The sequence below is a fragment of the Astatotilapia calliptera genome, chromosome 5, assembly GCF_900246225.1.
Source record: "Astatotilapia calliptera chromosome 5, fAstCal1.2, whole genome shotgun sequence".
Classification (NCBI taxonomy): domain Eukaryota; kingdom Metazoa; phylum Chordata; class Actinopteri; order Cichliformes; family Cichlidae; genus Astatotilapia; species Astatotilapia calliptera.
This window is the reverse complement of record NC_039306.1, coordinates 32,865,239-32,884,883: the sequence shown is the minus strand read 5'-3', so window position 1 is coordinate 32,884,883 and position 19,645 is coordinate 32,865,239. Positions and strand designations below refer to the sequence as shown.

Below are 19,645 nucleotides of genomic sequence, written 5' to 3'. Positions count from 1 at the left end.
TCTGGTCCCTGACGTCCTTTGACAGCTCTGTGCTCTTGCTCATGATGGTGGCAGGTTGGAAATGAAGAATGTGTGGTTTATATACATAATGAGTTGAGATCAGGAGTATTTGTAATCGCTTGTGTGCCACATAAGCCCGCAGCCAGTCTGTGAAAGCCAGTATTCAGGCTGGGTGATAGGGGATAACATTTCAGTTGATGAGACTACCGTAAAAATTTAAGACTGTTCATTTCTTTGAATGGAAAAAATTCAGCAGGGATTCAAATAATTATTTCCCCAAGTGTGAAAACACAGATATCTGAAAATCAGTTTTGATTAGTCCAGATGAAATTTCTACAAATAGATCAAAACACGATATCTTTAATGAATGTTTCCACACAGCAAATTGTCACTTCCACTAGCTGCTGCTCGCTCCACTGATTAAATGTTAAAGTGTTCAGCACACTTAAGAAGACTTTGGTGTTCTTTGAAGGTTTGAATGCCATGAAACACTAACAGCAGTTAATATCCTCAAACTATGAACTCATGCATCCTGCTCACATGAAAAGACTGAAACAGGAGTTTCAAACGCACTATTGTGTAACCACAGTGCACAAACCTCTGCTGAGAGGAAGGGTCTGTGTTGGCTCTGCAGTCGTTCAGGTGTCTGCCGCTAAACACAGAGGGTCAGGCGCAGAGTCAAGATGAGTCTGGGGGCTCCAACCACTGCAGTGGGATGCCAGGCTGAGTAAATGAAAGGAGTAAATAAGACATTTGTGCCACGCAGAGGCCAAGCTGAACTGGATGACCTGTGACTTGATTAAAGTTGGGGATGGGCCATAATTAAGACCAACAGAGGAGATAAATCTGTGAGTGCATTTTCTCTCATTCAAAAGGCTGTAAGCGGCGTCCGTATATCATCATAAGGGTGGAGTGAGAAGAGCCTTTTTCAGCCTCGGATGGCGCTGCACAAAATCTGCTAAATGTCCTTAAGCAACACTGAGTTGCTGAAGGTGAAAGTGGGGAAAAATTAGGGGGTGTTGCACTGGAAGGAAGCGAGCTTATTGGATCTGTTTGAAGCTGCAAAGTTGGTCATATCTGAGCTGTCCTACCTGCATTGTTCAACATTCCTTAAAAATTGGATGAAGGGAACATTGGCAATGTAGGCAGTGCTGCTGAATCAGTGGAGTCCTCTCAGGAAGGCCAGATTCTCCCATTCGTCACATTATAACTTAAACTGTCCCAACTTTAAATCACTTTTCCTTGGGTTTAATGCCATGCAAGTCCTGCACTGATACCTGAGGAGTTGTGGGACATGAACCATCAAAGAGCCTGTGGAGGTACATTTACATGCACTCCTCCCCAAAACCAGCAGTGTAGCTATTAATAGGACAGATGCTGAAAGTTGGCTTGAACAGGGAAAAGAGCAACAGCAGAGTTTACCATGAAGAGGGAAAAATTTCTTCTGGTAACTTCTATCATCATAACTTACAATCAGTACCATAAACTGACCTGAAAAACTCGTATAAATTGTAACTCAGGTTTTTCTTTTATTACTAAATGCCAATTCTCTGCGATTCCTCTCATCCCTGTAGGTTGAGTCGGCGGTACAGGCGATCCATCAGGGCAGACGGGAGCTGCTGGAAGAAGCTTGTCGCTCCTATACCCGCAAACGCAGAGTCCTCATCCCCGAGGACCTGAAGCACATCATCGTGGACGACCAGCACGGCTTGCTCTACTGCTACGTGCCCAAAGTGGCCTGCACCAACTGGAAGCGGGTGCTCATGGTTCTGACGGGCGTTGCCGGGTCCAACAGAGACCCTCTCGCAATCCCTGCCAACGAGGCCCACATCCCCGGAAACCTCCGCACACTTTCTGAGTACTCCACCTCCCAGATCAATCAGCGGCTGCGCTCATACCTGAAGTTCGTCTTCGTGCGCGAGCCCTTTGAGCGGCTGGTGTCTGCGTACCGCAACAAATTCACACGGAGCTACAACACAGCCTTCCATAAACGATACGGCACAAAGATAGTGCGGCAGCACAGGCCGGACCCGCAGCCGGAAGCTCTGGAGAAAGGAAATGACGTCTCCTTTGAGGAGTTTGTCTATTACCTCGTGGACCCAGCCACCCAGCGAGAAGAGCCCTTCAACGAGCACTGGGAGCGGGTGCACTCACTGTGCCACCCCTGCCTCATCCACTATGACGTGGTGGGGAAATACGAGACGCTGGAGCAGGACTCCCGCTACGTGCTGCAGCTGGCCGGGGTGGAGGACCAGGTCAGCTTCCCCGCCTCGTCCAAGAGCACCAGGACTACAGGAGACATGGCTGCCCAGTTCTTCCACAACATCAGCCCTTTTTATCAGAAGAAGCTGTATAATCTCTATCGCATGGACTTCCTGCTCTTCAATTACTCTGTACCAGCCTACCTCAAGTTTAGATGAGGCTGGATTTCACTCGCGCACACAGAAACTAAATTACAGAGCCTGGACACCTGCAGAAGAAGCTTCTCCATGCAAACACTGCAAGTTCTGTTTTAAGAGAAAGAAGAGCAATCCTTATCAGAGCTCCAAAGAAAACTAATTTTATTCTTGAGACCGAACATTGCGATGGAGAACTCTTGAAGGAATCATAAGATCAACATTGATGCCTGAAAAAATAAAACAAAAATTTTAAAAAAGGCAAATCCTCTTGTACTGTAGTTATCGAGCAACTAGATGTTGCTCATTGCTTTTGAATGTGTGAAACAGGGTTGGGCGATATGTTGAAACTGTCCAACCGGGCCACCGTCAGTCCAACTACTGCATTGCTATAATATCTGTTTGCAATCATAAAAGAGATATTTGAGGAAAAGAAGAATCCGCTATTTGGGTTTATGGTTGTAACTCTCTAAGGTGTACGTCATCATACGTGATAGCTCTAACCGTATATTTATGAGCGAGGCAAAACTGGCTTTTCTGTTGTCAGCCAGAATGATTAGTTTCTTTGTTCCCAGTTTTCCAAATCTTGGGAGAAAAATACTCTGATTGCCTGGAGTTGGAGTTAAGGTTAGATTAAGGTCCAATAATGACAATTTAAACCTCAGACGGTTCAACCGGACAAACCAAAGGATCTAAACTAAGCAGTAAGATGAAGTGTGTCCACGCGGTACAAACAGCAGGATAACCTGCTTGCTAATTGATTAGGTTGCCCAACTGTACATGTAGTTTTTGGTCTACTTGTTTAATTTGATTGAATAATATAGATGTTTTTATTCAGTGCCAATCAATTCAACAGCAGCCACTTAAAAATGGCAAAAGTGTTTAGTGTTTTGTGAAATGTTTTTCTATACATGTACAGTATGAATTGAGCTTCGATTTAGTCTATGTCTCCATTTAAAAAAAGATTTCTGCTTGTAATTATGCAGAATCACAACCTGAAGCTTTTGGCTTTTGCATGCAGGATGTGAAGAGCGGAAAAAGGGAACGCATCGCCGAAGTGCAAACTGAAAACTGCTGGCTTTTATTGGACAGTAATTTGAATCTAAATTTGAAAATGCTCGTCAGTGTTTAATAGAATAAGCGTTGGCCTGGATATCTGCTGGCACTCCTCAAAGCTCAGAGGAATCATTGGATAGTAGAAAGGTTGATCGCTTCCTGGTCCATTATGTTAGCATAATATGCCCAGCCCCACCCACCAACCAAAAAGGAGCAAGAAAGTGCTTAAAAACCCGGCTTTGGACTATATGCGATATAAACGGATATATTTTTCCGATCACTCAGTCCTAGCATGGAATATTTTTGGCTTCATTTTATTCCGGTTGTGGTCTGCTGTTTTTAAAAGTGTATTTGCACGACAAACGTTATTGTTGCAAGTTCCATAGCATAATGATTAAAGTATTAAATTCATGTTTAGACAGTGAATGTCTCTCAACATGTGTGCCTTTGCTTTTGGGCCTTTTGGGGGGGGGGGGGTCAGTTCTAAATGACAACTTTTGTAACTGTGACTTTGTTTACTTTTTCGTACTGTAGGAGGAGACTTCTGTGTGAACTATGATATTGTCTTTATTTATTGTGCCATTTCTGATTCCACAGAGTCAAACCAACCAAAATAGGTAAAGTTTCTCTCACGATTTTCAAATAAAATGCATCTCAGAAAGAACTTGTTAATTCCTTAATAGTTACAAGAATTCTCACTGCAATAATGCAGAATACGCCGGGCACATTTTGCATGTCAATCTTTTATTGAAATGATAAACCATGACTGGATGTGACCTAGAAGTGTTTATAAAGGCAACGGTACTACGAAGTCCAGTCAAGCTCGATGTCAGTGGAAATAGGATTAATTACTGTTTCTGAGTGCTATTTCCAGACTAATGACAAGCTAAAAGTGCATATCAAACAATTGAGAAGGCCCCATACAGAAAAGTGCATACTAAATCATTTGTTCACAAAAACGGCACAAAAACAATCCGTGCCATCAATACACATAGACACGGTTAAATACGACAGGCTATATTCAGTGGCATCGTGCTGCACAACAATAAGAGATCCAGTAGAAATTTGGCAAGAACCAACTGAAGGCTCGTCACGGTTTAAAAGGCACAAATCTACAGAAAATAAGCACGATTAAAATCTAACATTCATCCAGACTGTGCAACGCCTAGTATACATTTACACTCAGTATATATGTTATTGCCTGAATACGATCATTTGCCGTGTAACATTTAGGAGCTGACAACAGTTGTACAGATGTGCCAACAGTTATTACGGTGGTTCTACATTACTCCCACTCGCTGCATCCACTTTGAATGGACTGTGGTTTTGATAATGGCCACAGTGAGCTGGTGAATATGGAGACTAAAGTGCAAAACAACTCCACCCTGTCCACGTGTTTATTTATTTTTTCTTCCACCACCTGTTTCCTGTATTCTCTTTTTTTACATGCTGCTTATCTACAGTGGGAATATCTGTGCCTCAGTGCTGGGTGTGAAGAGCTATCAGCAGTAAAAATTGATATAAACTATAGTGCAAAAGTCCCTCATTTCTTTATATTTTGCTAAAATTGGTGCAATGTAGTATGCAATGCAAAAACAGTGTCTGTACGATTGTAACAAGCTTCAAAGCATTTTTGTGATTTTGTTCAGTAGCCCTCACGATTAGTTCTCCAGGCTTTTTGAAGGACACTCAAAGCTCTTCTCTGGATCTTTCTACCTTTTGTTCAGTTCTCTGCCGAGATCACTGCTTCAGTAATGTTGAGGTCCGAGCTCTGGGGAGGCCGATCCATGACTCAGTGCTGCACCGTGTTTTGGGGATCATTGCCATGCAGACAAATGAAGTTGCTGCCAATTAAATGCTTTCCGTGTGGTATTGCATAGTGGATCATGATCTCCAACACCAGTTTCCTCACATTTTTTAACAACACACTGCACACCATGGCAAGAGATGCCAGGTTTTCAGATAATACCTGTTCATAAGTCGGTGTTAATTGGCTTAACAAAGTATTCCTCTGAAAATGGTCCGGTACAAGCACTGGACTGAAAATGGGTGAAAACTCAGCCAATGTCCAAAGAAAAACTTTGAAAGACCTTCTGAAAACCCGGAGAACTGTTGTTCAAGACCTTCTCTTGAATGGGGGAGGGGAAGCAACATATAATGAAAGGATGGGGAGACTCGAGATTATTGCACAGTAGTGTATGTTGTGAATAAATTATAACCACACAATGAATGATTTACTTTTCACAAAATAAAATCTGTTGTGATTGTTATGTCTGCTTTTTTACAAAACAACAAGGGTCACACAAACTTGGTGGGGAAAAATTCAGGAACTATGTGGGACTTTGTTCATCAAGACTTCCTTTATCATTTCCTATCTAGGATGTTTTTAGGGATTCGTTTTTTACCCAAAATTGCAAAAGTAGCAAAACCTATTTGGACCTTACAATGAATGTGACACAGCCTATGAAATGTATGCTAGTCTAACCAACACTATCAGATATTTTTGCTTTCCATCACAGTAACAGCCTGTTTTTGCTGCAGTTATGAAACTAAAATAATGAGAACTGTGTACTTTTTCATTACCAACAAAACAGAACAATAGCTATTAGCATGTTTGGACAACAGGCTGAACCAAATTATTACCTGCTGTTTCTTTGTCACCTCAAGTAACCCAGCTAAGTAGATACTCGTTCGTGTAGCATTCTTTTACATGTAAACTGCTCTTTCTGTCGCTTCAGGCTGAAGGTGAAGCTCTGTACTTCATTAGGGGGAATACAAAAACGTGTAAGATCACAGTAGGAAACAATGGCAGCAAAGCAGGGAATTAGTTTCATTTACAGGCTATTTACTAGCTATTGTTTCACTAATGTAACATCTCCCAGCTGATTACTTTGGTAAATAATCATCAGGAGGTATTAGGGAAGTGCTCAGCTCATTAGTGCTCAGCTTCTTCCTTATTCATTCCTCAGTTGTTCTTTAGCAAATATTTCAGTCCCTTGGATGTCTCCTCACTCTGCTGTTTCTTGAGCATAAACAGTTAAATTTTAATAAGCTAGCATTGTATTCTTTCTTGCAAAATACTATCTAACAAACAAAGTCCTCCAAGCTGTCTTTATCACAGTGCAACAAACTGGTGACTACGTTTAAGCACTAATATACTTCAGCTTTGAGTTTCTGGTGAATTATTTATGAGATAGATTGGAATACACCATTAGAGTTAAACTAGTAACCAATAATCCTACTAACAGGTGGACTAGAGACCAAAACAGTACACCAGACATTACCTGCTCCGGCTTTGGGCCGGCTGTAATTTACACAGATCCGACAGTGTGGCTGGTGTGTTTATTCTCCCCTACATGCTAATGTACCAGCTGTCTGTTACAGACCACTCAGGCTCCGTCTGACCTCATCAGAAACTTCACAAAGACAATTCAATGGCAGCTGGACAAATACTGCCTACAGATTGCTTTGTATGTAACTGTAAGGCTTGACAGTCTGTCTGAACACAAATATCCCTTTTGTACCAGTGTGGTCCCAATGCAAGTCTCCAATCTAGAGCTAAAACAGACTTTGATTGGTGCCAGAAGGCTGGTACTACCAAATTGCTGGGCCCAAAGATGAAACCACTGAATTGGTGGTTACAGGCTAGACTACAACATGAAATTCACCACTGATTGGTAGATGCAGCCTAAAGACTGTGTTCGTGGAAAAGAGGTAACAGCTGTGCTGTTTCATGGTCAACAGAAATGTAGAGCAGATCTTAAAGTTTAACGAATTATGAGGAGAGAATCAGAAATCTAATGAGTGAAACTGTGCCCTCGTACTAAATATGTTTCCTTAGCTAAAATTCCATTCTTCTTTTCATGATAATGAGTGTAGAAATAACACCATCTGTCCTCTCGTTCCTTCTTTTCAGTTCGTTTTGGCGTCTTGCACACAGGGAACAGTGCATTCAGGATGTGCAGGACTATGTTTTTGTATCAAAGTCCAGTTTGAGTAGAGCTGATCATCACAATCAGCCTGAAGCTCAGAGCCAAGAAGCCAGTACCCAGCAGGTCACCGAGAGCTGTCAGGTAGGGGATGGAGAAGTTGTCTGGATCCAGGCCCCTGCTCCACAGCCAGCGCACCATCAGGCTGGCCACATAGAGCAAAATCCCCACCTGCATAGTGACAGCAGTCGCACATGTTTCAAGGATGAAGACTCTTTGTTTCTTTTTAAAGTACACAGTTGTTTTGAAAATGAAAACCTTTAAGAGGATCTCTGACCTGAAGCAGAGCTGCAAGCAGGAAGCACATGATGAACATTGGCGTCATGGCAGTGTGACCTCCCTGCAGGAGGTGGATGGTGTACAGGAAGAGGAGGTGACCTGGGACCACAAGGCTGACCAGGACTCTGGCTGATTTGGAGTTCACATCTGAATAAACATGGAAAGAAAGTCATAAGCGACTGTTCAATAGGTGCACATTAAAAGCCTATTCCCATGTCTCTCTGGCTGATAGTTAGTCGACTGACTTTTGAACCATAACCAAGCAAACATGGCTGAAACTCAACTCACATGTAAATAGTGTATTTGTTCAGTATCTAACCTGAAGAGAAGAAGGTAGCACAGGGTCCAGGACACTTCTCACTCATGTTGAACGGAAGAGCTCCGGGAACACTCCAGTAGTGGAGGTAAGTAGACATCCTGCTGGCCTGGATGGCCACCAGATTTCCCCCTACACCTGTGTGGATATGAACAAGTCCTGAGCATAGCTGATCGTGTTTGACATTTTAATAAAAGCAGCAATAACAGGACAAAAAGCACAACTGCTTTCCAAGATTCCACTGAAAACACCAAAGAAAGGGTGGTGTTGCTGATGACAGGAAAGCACTGCTCATTCAAAGTGACTTTGTAACCACTGCGTTGCGTTTTATTTATGTGTTAATATGGCTGTATTACTGTGGTATTTGCAAACATGCATATATCATAGAGTGCATTACAGTCATCACTTGTTAAGCCACTGTTCCCTTTTCATCTAAGAGGCTGAGCAGGCACTGGAGAGTTAACAGAGTTATCTTGGAAAAATAACTCACCGTCCAACAACTAATTTTGCTAGGAATCTATTCAGCAGTTATTCCTACAGCAGGGTCTCCCGGGGGCTTTCTTCTCTGAATGTCTGGAAAAGGCATACTCATTGTTGTGCCATATTATTCCCAATGCGGCTCAGCCCTTGGGCTGATGTCATTAAAAACAAAACCTCCAGGATTTGCTGAGCTTTGGAGCACATGGCTCATTTGAACAAAAAAATGGAGGAGTGTTTCTGGTCAGCAAGGCTGCAGAGGAGAGCTCTGAATTGGAATGCAAATGCACTTCCTGTACTGGGATGGCAATACATGCAGGAGTGTTGGGTAGCACTGAGGTTGGCAGGGATGCTGCGGAAATGAGAGCCAGTGAATGCATAGTTGGCATTCTGATCAGGCTTGTGGTTTATGTAAAGACCATTGTTATTCCTCTCTACTTAGTATGCCGCTTTGTGGCCAGCCTGCTGTCCACAAAGCAAAGATCTAGCCCACTTTGACAGGAAGGAGACTCCTTGAAATCAGCAGCACATTAATGTCTCATGATTGAGTAAGCCCTCAGATTTGAAGCCCTTTAAAAGCAAGGCTCAGCTTGCTTACCGCCTCGCTGTCAGGGTGTGGACACAGCAGGACTTATAAATGATGGGATTAACTGCTGGGCTCTTGCAGGCTTCAACAATTTCCACATGACATCAGTTGGCTTGATGTTTTGGGTTTTTTTTTTTATTGATAGCAATTAAGCTAACTATGAACTATTCTTCAAAGCTGAGGGCGGATGAAAATACCATAAACCTACATTCCTGCTCTCCATTCTCCTTCAGAAAACATGCCAGCTTTATTTATTTATTTATTTTTAAACACACATAGAAGATATGCCACTAATTGTTTCACCATAATCAAACAGATATCCCTGAAATGTCTCAACAATCATTAGATGGATAATGCGTCCCTAATGAGATTTGAAACATGATAAACAAGCATGCTGATGTTGCCACTGAACTGCTGCAGACGCGTTTATGAGTGTGGTTATTTTACTTAATGGAGCAGGATTTAGAATCAGGCTGAGTCAGTTACACCATTTTACAAAATTAGGCAGCATGCAAAACACACAATAACATTAGTGCTGTTGCATTTACCTCCCACTGTGGGGAAATAATTATTTGATCCTCTGCTGAATATAAAAGTTTGCTCACTTCCAAAGAAACAAGCAGTTTTGCATTTTTATGGTGAAAGACAGAATATCAACCAAAAATCCAGGAAAGACACATTACATAAAAGTAATAAAAGAAGGCTTGGGAGAAAGTGCTGTGGTCGAAATCGAGCTCGAACAACATCCCCACAGTAAAGCACGGAGGTGGAAACATTATGTTTTGGGCTGTTTTTGATCTAAGTGTACAGGATGACTTTTCAGCAGGAATCCAGGGGTCATGTACTGTAAAATATTAGATGAGAACCTCCTTCTCTCAGCCAGAACATTGGATGGGTCTTTCTGCACAACAATGGCCCATGAAAACACCAAGGCAACACAAAGAGTGGCTAAAGCAGAAGCTCATTAAGGTTAATGAGAAATCAGTCGTATAGAAGGGGACTGAAGCTTCGGGTTACCAGTTTATAAAGCACCCGGTCACAAAAACAGTGGGCTCAATGCCCTGTACTTGCCAGTAATGTCATGAAACGCCGTGTGGCAGGAAGGAGATGAGGACTCAAAGTGCAGGACTCACAGACTCAAGAGATGAACTCAAAACCACAGCTTTATTTGCTGGTCACAGAAAAACAGCCATACAAAGTAAACTAAACTGGGAAACAACAAACTAAAATTCACAGGGAGATGCACACAGCGTGAGGAACAACACAACACTGACTCAGAGAAACACCGGGTTTAAATACACTGGGAAGTAACGAGGGGAATGAGACACAGAAGGAGGACACAGCTGGGAGAAATCAGGACTGACGAGACAAGCAAAGCAAGACGCATTCACATAAGACACGGACCTTCAAAGTATAACAGGAAGTATCACACAGAGACGCGAACTTGACACAGTGGAGACAGCAACTAAGAAACACAGAGACATAAACCATAAGGCAGAGGACTCTAAGAACTGAAAGACACAGAGGGAAACTCAAACATGCAGACACAGACTTACACAGAACAGAGGGGACACAGAGAAACATGAAGGGCAAGGGATCGAAACTAGAAACCATAGAATAACTCACACCAAGTACAATAACACAAAAATCACAAAGAACTAAACATGCTGGGTCAGGAGACCCAGGACCCTGACAAGTAAGGGCTTTTCCACCAAGTACTAAGTCATGTTTTGCTTGGGTATTAAATAATTATTTCACTCAATGAAATCCAAATCAATTCATAACTTTTATTTATTTTTGTTTCTGGATTTTTGTTCGGTGTTCTGTCTCACTCCATTAAAATTAAAGCTTTCTCTCAAAATTTCAAAAATACCAGTGGATAATTTGCTTATGTATTTAAAGTGTTAATAAATGCTGCATAATAAGGTTTAAAATGTGCATTTCAAACCTTATTATCCCTCACTTATTAACTGTTTGCATGAATGCTCTGCAGGGGAAATTAAGAAGAAACGGATAAATGCAATTTTTTTTCTGCACATATCTGCACTGGCTGGTTCTTCTTTTACTCACCATTGATGACTGGAGTAAACACTGCCATACCCTCAAAGTTTGGATTGCTCACAGTTTTATCCAGAATCAAACCACCAATACTGGGGAAGAAGAAAAGACACGATACATGTGAGTTGCACCTATTGCACTCCTACACTGAAAAGGAAGTGACACAGTGATCTGTGACAGGTCGCCTCACCTGCTGATGGACATGGCCAAAATGACTGGTTGCCAGCCTGACTTTAGGACCTCTCTGATTTGAGGAGAGCGACTAGCAATAATGACCCACACAGGGACGAGGAACAGGAAGAAACCACACACCACAGAGGGCAGGTACCATATGTCTGCAGAGTAACATTGTAGAGAATAAATCTTTCAAAAATATTCCACAAACTCTTCATGTACTGAAAAAAAAAAGATTGCTTCTCTTTATCTTTGAGTCTTTTTTGAGAGGGAGCAGGGATTGGTGAAAGAGCAGACTGTCAGAATGTCTGGCATCTACTTCTGCTGTAAGCATAAAAACTAAAGAATAAGAGATGGGATCTGCTGCCCTCTCCTGGCTGAAACACTTTGCTAATAACTGGCTGTAATGACTTAGTTAACCTGCTTTAACGACTGCTTTATATCACAAAAAATGCTCTAATTGTAGCTGCGATCTTGTTTCTTTAAACGTACAGAATATTGAGACATACTGTGTACTGAAATGGTGCTTTTATAATGTTATATATGACCTCTGACCTCTGTAAAGGAAGAAGAGACTGCTGACCCCAGCGAGCAAAGACAGAGTGATGAGGTCTCCCAGGCTGGCAGCGATGGGCGTGGCCACGTTATCTGGGTTGATGCCCACCTTCCTGGAGCCGATGATCACTGCCACCATCACTAACCCTGAAACCAAACACAGCATACCAGAGATGAATTCCTCCATGTTGTGTTCTACATTGTTTCTTCCTCCAGAGCAACGAGGTCCTTTGTCTGACCTAGAGACAGTGCGGCAATGAAAGCAGTGGTGACACTGCTGGCACACAGGGCAGCAGCCTGGGTAACATCCACTCTCCCTTTGGTCAGACCTCCAAGACCTACTGCTGCAACTGCTGCCAGGAAACCAACCACTGTGGCCTGAGCCTGAGGAAGAAGGACAGAGCAAAGACAAGGAAACAAAGCAATGAAAGAGCAAGTTTGATTTCAGACATTTTATTCTTTTAACTAAAATCTCACCAAATGTGCCCTGTGAGAGTAACAAAAATGCTTAAAGATTCTGATTCTATTTCCATATTTTCCTTCTTCGAATCTACTACAATAGCTCTGCATGACTTCCTTGTAAAAAATAACCTTGCTTAACCTTATACAAGGCCTTTGAGCAGCCCTGTGTTCTATCAGATGAGGAGATTTTCTAGCTCCTCTCCCTTTAAGCCAACTCTCATCTGATTGGTGCCCACAGATATTTTTGCACATGTTTTTATAATACAGTTATATGTTTCGAGCTGAAATGTTCCTGTTAAGGATCCCCCCTCTGTCATACTATATCAAATACAACTTCGTACCTACCCTGATCATTTTTAACACATATAAGGGAGAAAATAAGGAACAGCATCCTATAACATTTTCTCCATAACAGTTAAAAGATAGATTAATTTGTATTCCATATTTTATTAGGCATGTTTATAAATCCTAGTATTAAACTCTGTGGTAGCAATAAATATATCAGTGTCAGGACCACTTTGTGCCTGCTTTTTCCATCTGCAATAACTCATATTGTACAGTATGGGAACTCCCTGTTCCTTTCACAGGCACTTGTGAAAGGCTGAGTGTAAGGTGAGGAAGAGGGCGATACCATGCCGACCTCACAGAACAGTGGAGGCATCACTGACATGACATTAAGTGAGAAATACAGTGAACAGTGTGAATTGGAGGAGCTCTGGGGAAGGGAAGTGGGTTGCAAAGCAGCTTGCAGAAACAGGAGTGCCTGTCTAGAGGCTGAAGCAGCTGAAATTGTGCACCTATGTGAAATTTGCCACCAGGTTGCATACAGGGGCATCAGCTGAAGCACTGACTTTACATTTCACAGTATCCTTCCATGAAATATATGAAATGCTAAATACTTTGAAGAGTGCTGGTTAAATATCTTCATGCCGCTCGCACTGTGTACACTGCAGAGTGTATTTTCATAAGCAGACACTGAATTAAACCAGTTTTGGGATTTTGTGCTTCAATATCTGATCTGATCTCCCATTTTTTAATCATCCCCGACTGTTATCATGTGTGGTTAATTGGCTGAGCTACATTAGCGTCTTGAAAGGGAGGACGATCTAATCACCCCAGCAAAGCTTTTTGAGTTTAAGCGGATTGTCACGAAGCCAGCAGCGAACCGGCGAAGTGATGGAGTGTGTTTTTAATGGGATGAAGAGTGCGTTGTGCTGCAGTGTCACCTGAATGAGAGCCAGATTACAGAACACCATCCTCCACTGCTGCTGGGCCTCATCCATCTGCCCTGTGTTGGCCTGTGGGCACAAACAGGTTTACGTAATCATATTGCTCCATCGCACAGTCTCGAGTGTGAATGTGTAAAATCAATGCTCACTGGCAGACAAGATTATTTATTAGTACAGTCTAAATCCTGGAAAGATTTGATAAAGAAAATCACATGTGTTGATTGTCAATTCTTGTTCAATGATGCTGTATCAATGTCAGTTTATCATGTAATGTTTTAAAGGTATATTTGTGTTAAAAGACTAGGTGTGTGAGTGTGTTTCCACCCACTGCTGTTGACAGTCTGGATGCCAGTGTCATTTCCAGATTCCCCTTCAGACCCACGAGGGCTGGCACCAAGATAAACACCTCGGAGATCTCCTTGAACACCTCCCAGTGCTAAAATAAACAAAACAAAAAAACGGCACAGTAAAGCTACTGTTTGCTAAAACACAGTTGGCCCCTTATTTTTTAAACTGGTCACTCTCTCTTTCCTTTCACCACTTTTATAGGTGAAAAACACAGCAAGTGATCTCCTGGAGCTTTGTTGAGGACATGCCGGTTCTATCTGATCAAATCACTCATACACACTCCAGATTTGTGGTCTAATAAATACTAGGACTGCAGTGGGTGAGTGGTCACTGTGTTCTTATCTAACCACATTCTTTGTGGTCAGATAAGCACCAGTGCTTTCATATGAAGAAAGCAGCAACATTAATAATTTCCAGGGGTTGATGGATTATTTTTGGCAGTGGGAGAGCTGACTACCTCAGAGTAAGACCCCTGCATTTTCATAAATATGGACACGCTCAAACCAAGTTTAACTTCTGGTTTAATTAATGTTTACAACATTAGTCCAAAGGATTTTCTCCCAAGCTAATTGACACAACCTTTAACAAAGGTTTGTTATGGTGTTTAGCTAAAACAGGCAGCCAGAACATTGACAGTACTCTGCAGCATTTTGCATCATACAGCTACACTATCAACATGCTGGTAAAACAGTCGAACTTGTCTGTGTTAGTATATTACTCCGGATTTTGGATTTATGGGTTTAGGCTGTGTATGAATATTTAGGAATGGGTGTATGATTTATCTCATAGTAAATTTAGAACAGCATGTATCCAACTGCAGCAGCACCAGACGTCACGGTCTGTTCAGTCTTTCAGTAGCAGCAGCAACTCAGAGACTAAACTGGATGTGAAGACTCCTCATTTATTTAAACAGAACAATGGTTCAGTCCACTTAAAAGCTTACTTCATTTTAAAAGTGTAAAAGTATGTAATATGCTTCAAATGTTCGTTTTTTGTATCTTTCATTTAGTCTTAAAAAAAAAGCTAGCAAGTAAAGTGTTGCCTGTAAGACGGCCATCGCTGTTACACGTGACCAAGTGACATCATTCATTAGTTTTGGACTTTGGATTTGAATATTGTGGCCTCAACTTTAACATATTGGCTGCCACTTTATTTCTGTTTTGTGGAGCAAGAAATAACCATAGTTGTGTGAGAGGGTGGAGTACAAATTACCAGCTAAGGTTAGCTAGTAGCTATATATATATATATATATATATATATATATATATATATATATATATATATAATACATTAGAGCGTTACCTAGCCTGAAATGTCCACTAGCAATCAATAATCAGCTTCCTTTGTGGACACAGCGTTAGGTGTACAGATATCTGCTAATAAATAAAACTGAATCCTTAATGGAAGACGGCTGATCTTCATATTTCAGCCTACCACTAACATTTGTTCCTATTATTTCTGTACATCTTGGTTTGATTGCAAAGCATACATAGGGAATGACATAATCACCTCTTTCATCCTCACTACTGACCATTCAAGGTTACATTAAACACTGTCACTATAAAACCTGTTTTACAATCATACCTAATTAGAAATTAGTGTATACAATTTAACACATTGAAAATAATTAGTTTCCATACTTGCACAACATCCATGACTATTCCTGCTGCCACCATTCCCAGACCAGACACCAGGTAAGGCAGCAGGATTTGGGCTGCAATGATCCATGAGTTCTCTGGCAGGAAGCTGCGGGCTGAGCGGGTTAGTTTGCACTTGAAGCCCCTCAGCTTCTTCCCCTGGAAACGAAACTCCAGAGCCAGATGGGTCACCACCATGGCTGATCCCTGTTAACCCATCCCTGCCTCGAGCTGAAGTGTTTCTAGCGAGGAGTGTCCACAAACTCAGCTTTCGAGCTGAATCCGTGAAGGCTAGTTTGAAAAGAATGTAACGATCCACTTAGAGTAAGAAGTTGCAACCAGGACAGAGAAGATTTCCTTTTTCCAGACTGTTAAGTTCTTGTGACAAAAATCCAGGCTTGCCGTTAAGTCACAGGTGATGAAAAACAATGCTTAAAGAAGAAGTAAACAGTGCTTTGCCCTTCACCTGTCACTCCAGGACTGGCAGGGCAGCAACACAAAGTGCTTTTGCAAATGGTGGACTAGCCAGAGGAATGGAAACTTTCATCTACTTGAATGGACCACTCACACAATCACACAATCACACACACAGGACCACTTGACAGCAGGTCTGCCAGGCCTCTTCTGACACTGTGCTACTGACAGACCATCACACACACGCACACACAGACACACACACACTCTCCAGCCACACACATGCCCCCTGTCTTTCTCTCCTCACGCCTCACTCTTCAGCAGCCGGGCGGCTGAGGCGGAGCGCTGGAATCCCGGCCTCTCACGGGGCCTGAAGAAGGTCCAGGTCCTGTGAGACAAGGACATCCAGAAGGCCAGCAGCTTCTTCTCAGCCCTACTGTGCTGCCACTCCTTCTCCCTCGCTATCTCCTCGCTGCCGTGCTGTTGCTCTGTGTGAGCCTCACTGCTTTGGAGCACCTTCTTCATTTTAATCTGTGGGACGCCGCGGTGTCGGCCTAGGCTGCGCTGATGGACGGTCTGACGTCTGAGGCTTGTCTGAGGAGGCAGGGTGATTGTTGTTGTTCTTCTGGTAGGGCTTCCCTCGTCTTCCAGGTGGATCGATGAGTCGTGACGTTTTCTGTGATGGTGGCAGTCACAGAAAAAGTGCACACGAGTGTGTGTGCAGGCGTGATGATCAGAAAGATGTCTGAGTAGAAGCAGAAGTGACCAGGCTGTATCAGGACTCTTCTCTCCTCCTGGTCTGTTTTCAGATCAGTTCAGAGGAGACTGCAGATGTGCTCTCCCCCTCTTTGATAGCTCCTCCTTCTCCTCACACTCTGAGTGGGTGACGCACTCAGAGCAGCAGGTGCTGTACCTGTCACAGACACGTGGTGCTGCTGCTGCCTGCGGAGGATGCAGTGTATCCTCTTTGACTGGAGGAAGCACACACGCTGCCACTAACTGATATTTACAGTCTGTCAGAGATCATTACGTCACACCTTCTTATGTCATTTGCTCTTCTGTGTTACACAAAGTAATCATTAGCGACGCATGGCACAGCAATAATAATCTGCTGTTTCTTCATGTGGATAAACTGCTGCTTTAGGTGGAACAGAAAGATGGAAATAGGGCAAGTTCTGCAACTTTGTGTTTAAAAAGAGCATTTTTTCCTCCCCTCTGGTCAAACTACAGTAAACATATTAAAATAATGTAAAACAGGAGAGCAGATGAAGCAGACTGCTTGGTAAACGACATTGTCTCAGACACACGTACATGAAGACAGTGACTCAGCTGAAAAGTGTCCTTGAGACATGACTTGGTGCTCCACTCTCTACAGCTCCCCCTTCTGACTTCTTCCTGTACTTTGAACAGTGAAGCAACAGCTGCTAAACACTGAGCTGTAACTAAATTAATCTTCTTGAGCATTGCTTTTTGGCATCTCAGATCACCTCACATCTCTCTGTTTCACTAACGCACCAGCAAAACACCAAAAGGCTTTTCTAGATCCCGGAGCTCATATTACATTTCAAATAAATCTCAAAAGGGCCTGTTGCCAAACGAAGAGGCAGCTTCAGTCCACATTTCAATGTCAGTGATGATTCACTGCACCTCTTCCTCTCAAAGTTTGGTAGTAAATTTTATGTAATAAAAAGGAAACAGGTCCTGCTTTCAGTAGGAAAACAGTATCTGTCCCATAAAAGTTAGAAATACTGAGGACTCTGGCTGGATGCTAGATTCACTTTTAAAACCAACGTGGAACATCTATCAAAAAGTTAAAGACATGTATCTCACTCGTCATACAATCCACTGGATTATGGTAATACTGCGTATATGCATGCCCAGAAGCATGCTGATTATGTGTATCACTGTGCATTGAGTGCTTTAGTGTGTGTTTCTTTCCAATCATTGTATCTTCTATGAATAAGGCAGATGTTCTCTTTAGTGAAGACAAGAGAGAGCATTGTATGACATTCATTCACAAGCCTGTAATTGTTATCTCTGCTCTCTGATTACATATAAAGATATCACTCACAGTGTGTAGCCACAGCACATTGTAACATTAGCAGCAGGGCTTAGCCATAGTATAATGTCCCCGATATAAATTTCTAGGCGGTATAAAAATCATACTGCAATGTCGTTGCTATAGCAACACAATACTTTACATTTTGACCTTTTTGCTAAAAGGTTAGCAAAAAATAAGTAAAGAAAATAAAAAGCATGAATTCTGACTTGTAATAAATATAACATTTCTGTAACCAAATTAGAATTCATTATAGGTTTTTAATTATTATTGAAAGCTTCAGGTTTCTACAGTACGAAGGAGTATCAGGACCACGTTAAGGAAAAAAATCGATCATTTTGAGAAAAAGGACAAAATGTTGAGAAAAAAGTTGAAATGTAGAGATTATAGTTGTTGTTTGAAAACAAAGTGCCACAGTTGCTATTCCTCGGAGTCAGCGAAATCATACTTCAGAATCAGTTTTAGTAACGAGGAAGGAAATGATTTCCCTTTAAGTACATAAACATATTGTGGTGATCAGTATAAGTGCTGTGAAATGATTTAGCAGAAAGAAAAACACACAAACTCACAAGCGCGGATTCATACAAAATAAAATGACTGGCAATGGACAGATACACCCTCGTGCAGTAAAGAGGATGTATGTTGTGTCACAAATTCATCTAAACAAGGTATTTTGTAGAGGGTACAGCAAACGTAGCAGTTTGTCTTGACACAACAATGGTAATCTCCACATGCTGACTTTTCTCTAAATAGATTTTCCACTTTAATTTTGACTTTATTCTTAAACTGATCAACAATATTTTCTTCTTAATGTGGCCCTAATACTCTGTTGTACTACAGATTTACAATATAACAGGAAAATGTGAAAGTTGTTTAAGAGGCCTAACCCTGCCTAATGGTTTTTTATCCATTTACACAACTGCAAAGTCTGCCAGTGTTTCTCCTTCCATTTTCATTTACAGTCTAGCCTTGTTTCAGTTGTCCCATAGTCACTTGTTGGCGTGTTCATGGGTAATTGCAAATTGCTTTCAAACCTTATTTACTTCCCATAGGTCAAGGCCACTTCATAGTTGGTCATGGTGACCTCCAAATCTATCATGAGCTCACAGCTCAGCTACTTCACCTGAGATAAGCTTGGACACGTCACAGTGTAGTTCAGATTGCTTACCAAGTTTTTGTCAGAATTTTTTAAAACGTAATTTTAAAGATAGGTGTGATGATACTTAATAACCTTGTTGTGATCATATCATTCAAAGATTTGGGAAAACACACAAGAGCAATAAGCCCAACTGTTTTATTCTAACTTCAGTCATACAAACCTAAGAAACTTGCTAAAAATCACCAATCATTTCAGTGCAGATCACACCTGCTAGTTCAGACCTGCAGTGAAGTGAGGAACATAAACAATACTTTCTACTGACTTTTTGGGTGAGGAGAATGAATTCTGTGCTTTATCAGACTGTACTAGACCTGCAGCTACCCTGTACAGAACAACACTGTCATAGTTCTTTGATTCAGCAGCTGGTGTGTTACTGACCTGCACACAGTCTAGCAGCATACCAGCCGTCACCATGCCCAGCCCTGCCAGCAGGTATGAAGGCAGCACCTGA

General features: G+C 41.9%; 2 protein-coding genes across 3 annotated transcripts in view; one reads left to right on the top strand and one right to left on the bottom strand.

Moving 5' to 3' along the window:
* The window catches only part of LOC113022979 (carbohydrate sulfotransferase 11-like), a 23,438-nt gene extending 17,716 nt beyond the window's left edge, over positions 1-5,722 (top strand). Inside the window, exon 3 of the mRNA XM_026168984.1 lies at positions 1,575-5,722. Coding sequence (XP_026024769.1) covers positions 1,575-2,420 — 846 coding nt within the window. The 3' untranslated portion in view covers positions 2,421-5,722. The remainder of the gene's footprint in view (positions 1-1,574) is intronic.
* Positions 4,002-19,645, bottom strand: LOC113022978 (solute carrier family 41 member 1-like). 2 transcript variants are annotated; one of them, XM_026168983.1, is made up of 10 exons: positions 19,573-19,645; positions 13,906-14,013; positions 13,575-13,646; positions 12,126-12,270; positions 11,887-12,033; positions 11,348-11,492; positions 11,170-11,249; positions 8,040-8,174; positions 7,719-7,867; positions 4,002-7,612 (listed from the first exon to the last, which is right to left on the bottom strand). In XM_026168983.1, exons 1-10 carry the CDS (start codon positions 19,606-19,608, stop codon positions 7,433-7,435), a joined length of 1,197 nt encoding a protein of 398 aa, XP_026024768.1. In that variant the 5' UTR covers positions 19,609-19,645; the 3' UTR covers positions 4,002-7,432. The 2 variants fall into 2 exon arrangements, with proteins under 2 accessions (XP_026024768.1, XP_026024767.1); XM_026168982.1 differs by lacking the exon at positions 19,573-19,645 and adding an exon at positions 15,566-16,904.

Coding starts and splice junctions, on each gene's coding strand:
- LOC113022978 (XM_026168982.1), bottom strand. CDS start 15,760: ATGGTGGTGACCCATCTGGCTCTGGAGTTTCGTTTCCAGGGGAAGAAG. Junction 14,014..15,565: donor TAGTCATGGATGTTGTGCAA/GTATGGAAACTA, acceptor TGTTTATTTTAG/CACTGGGAGGTGTTCAAGGA. Junction 12,271..13,574: donor GTAATCTGGCTCTCATTCAG/GTGACACTGCAG, acceptor CTTCTTCCTCAG/GCTCAGGCCACAGTGGTTGG.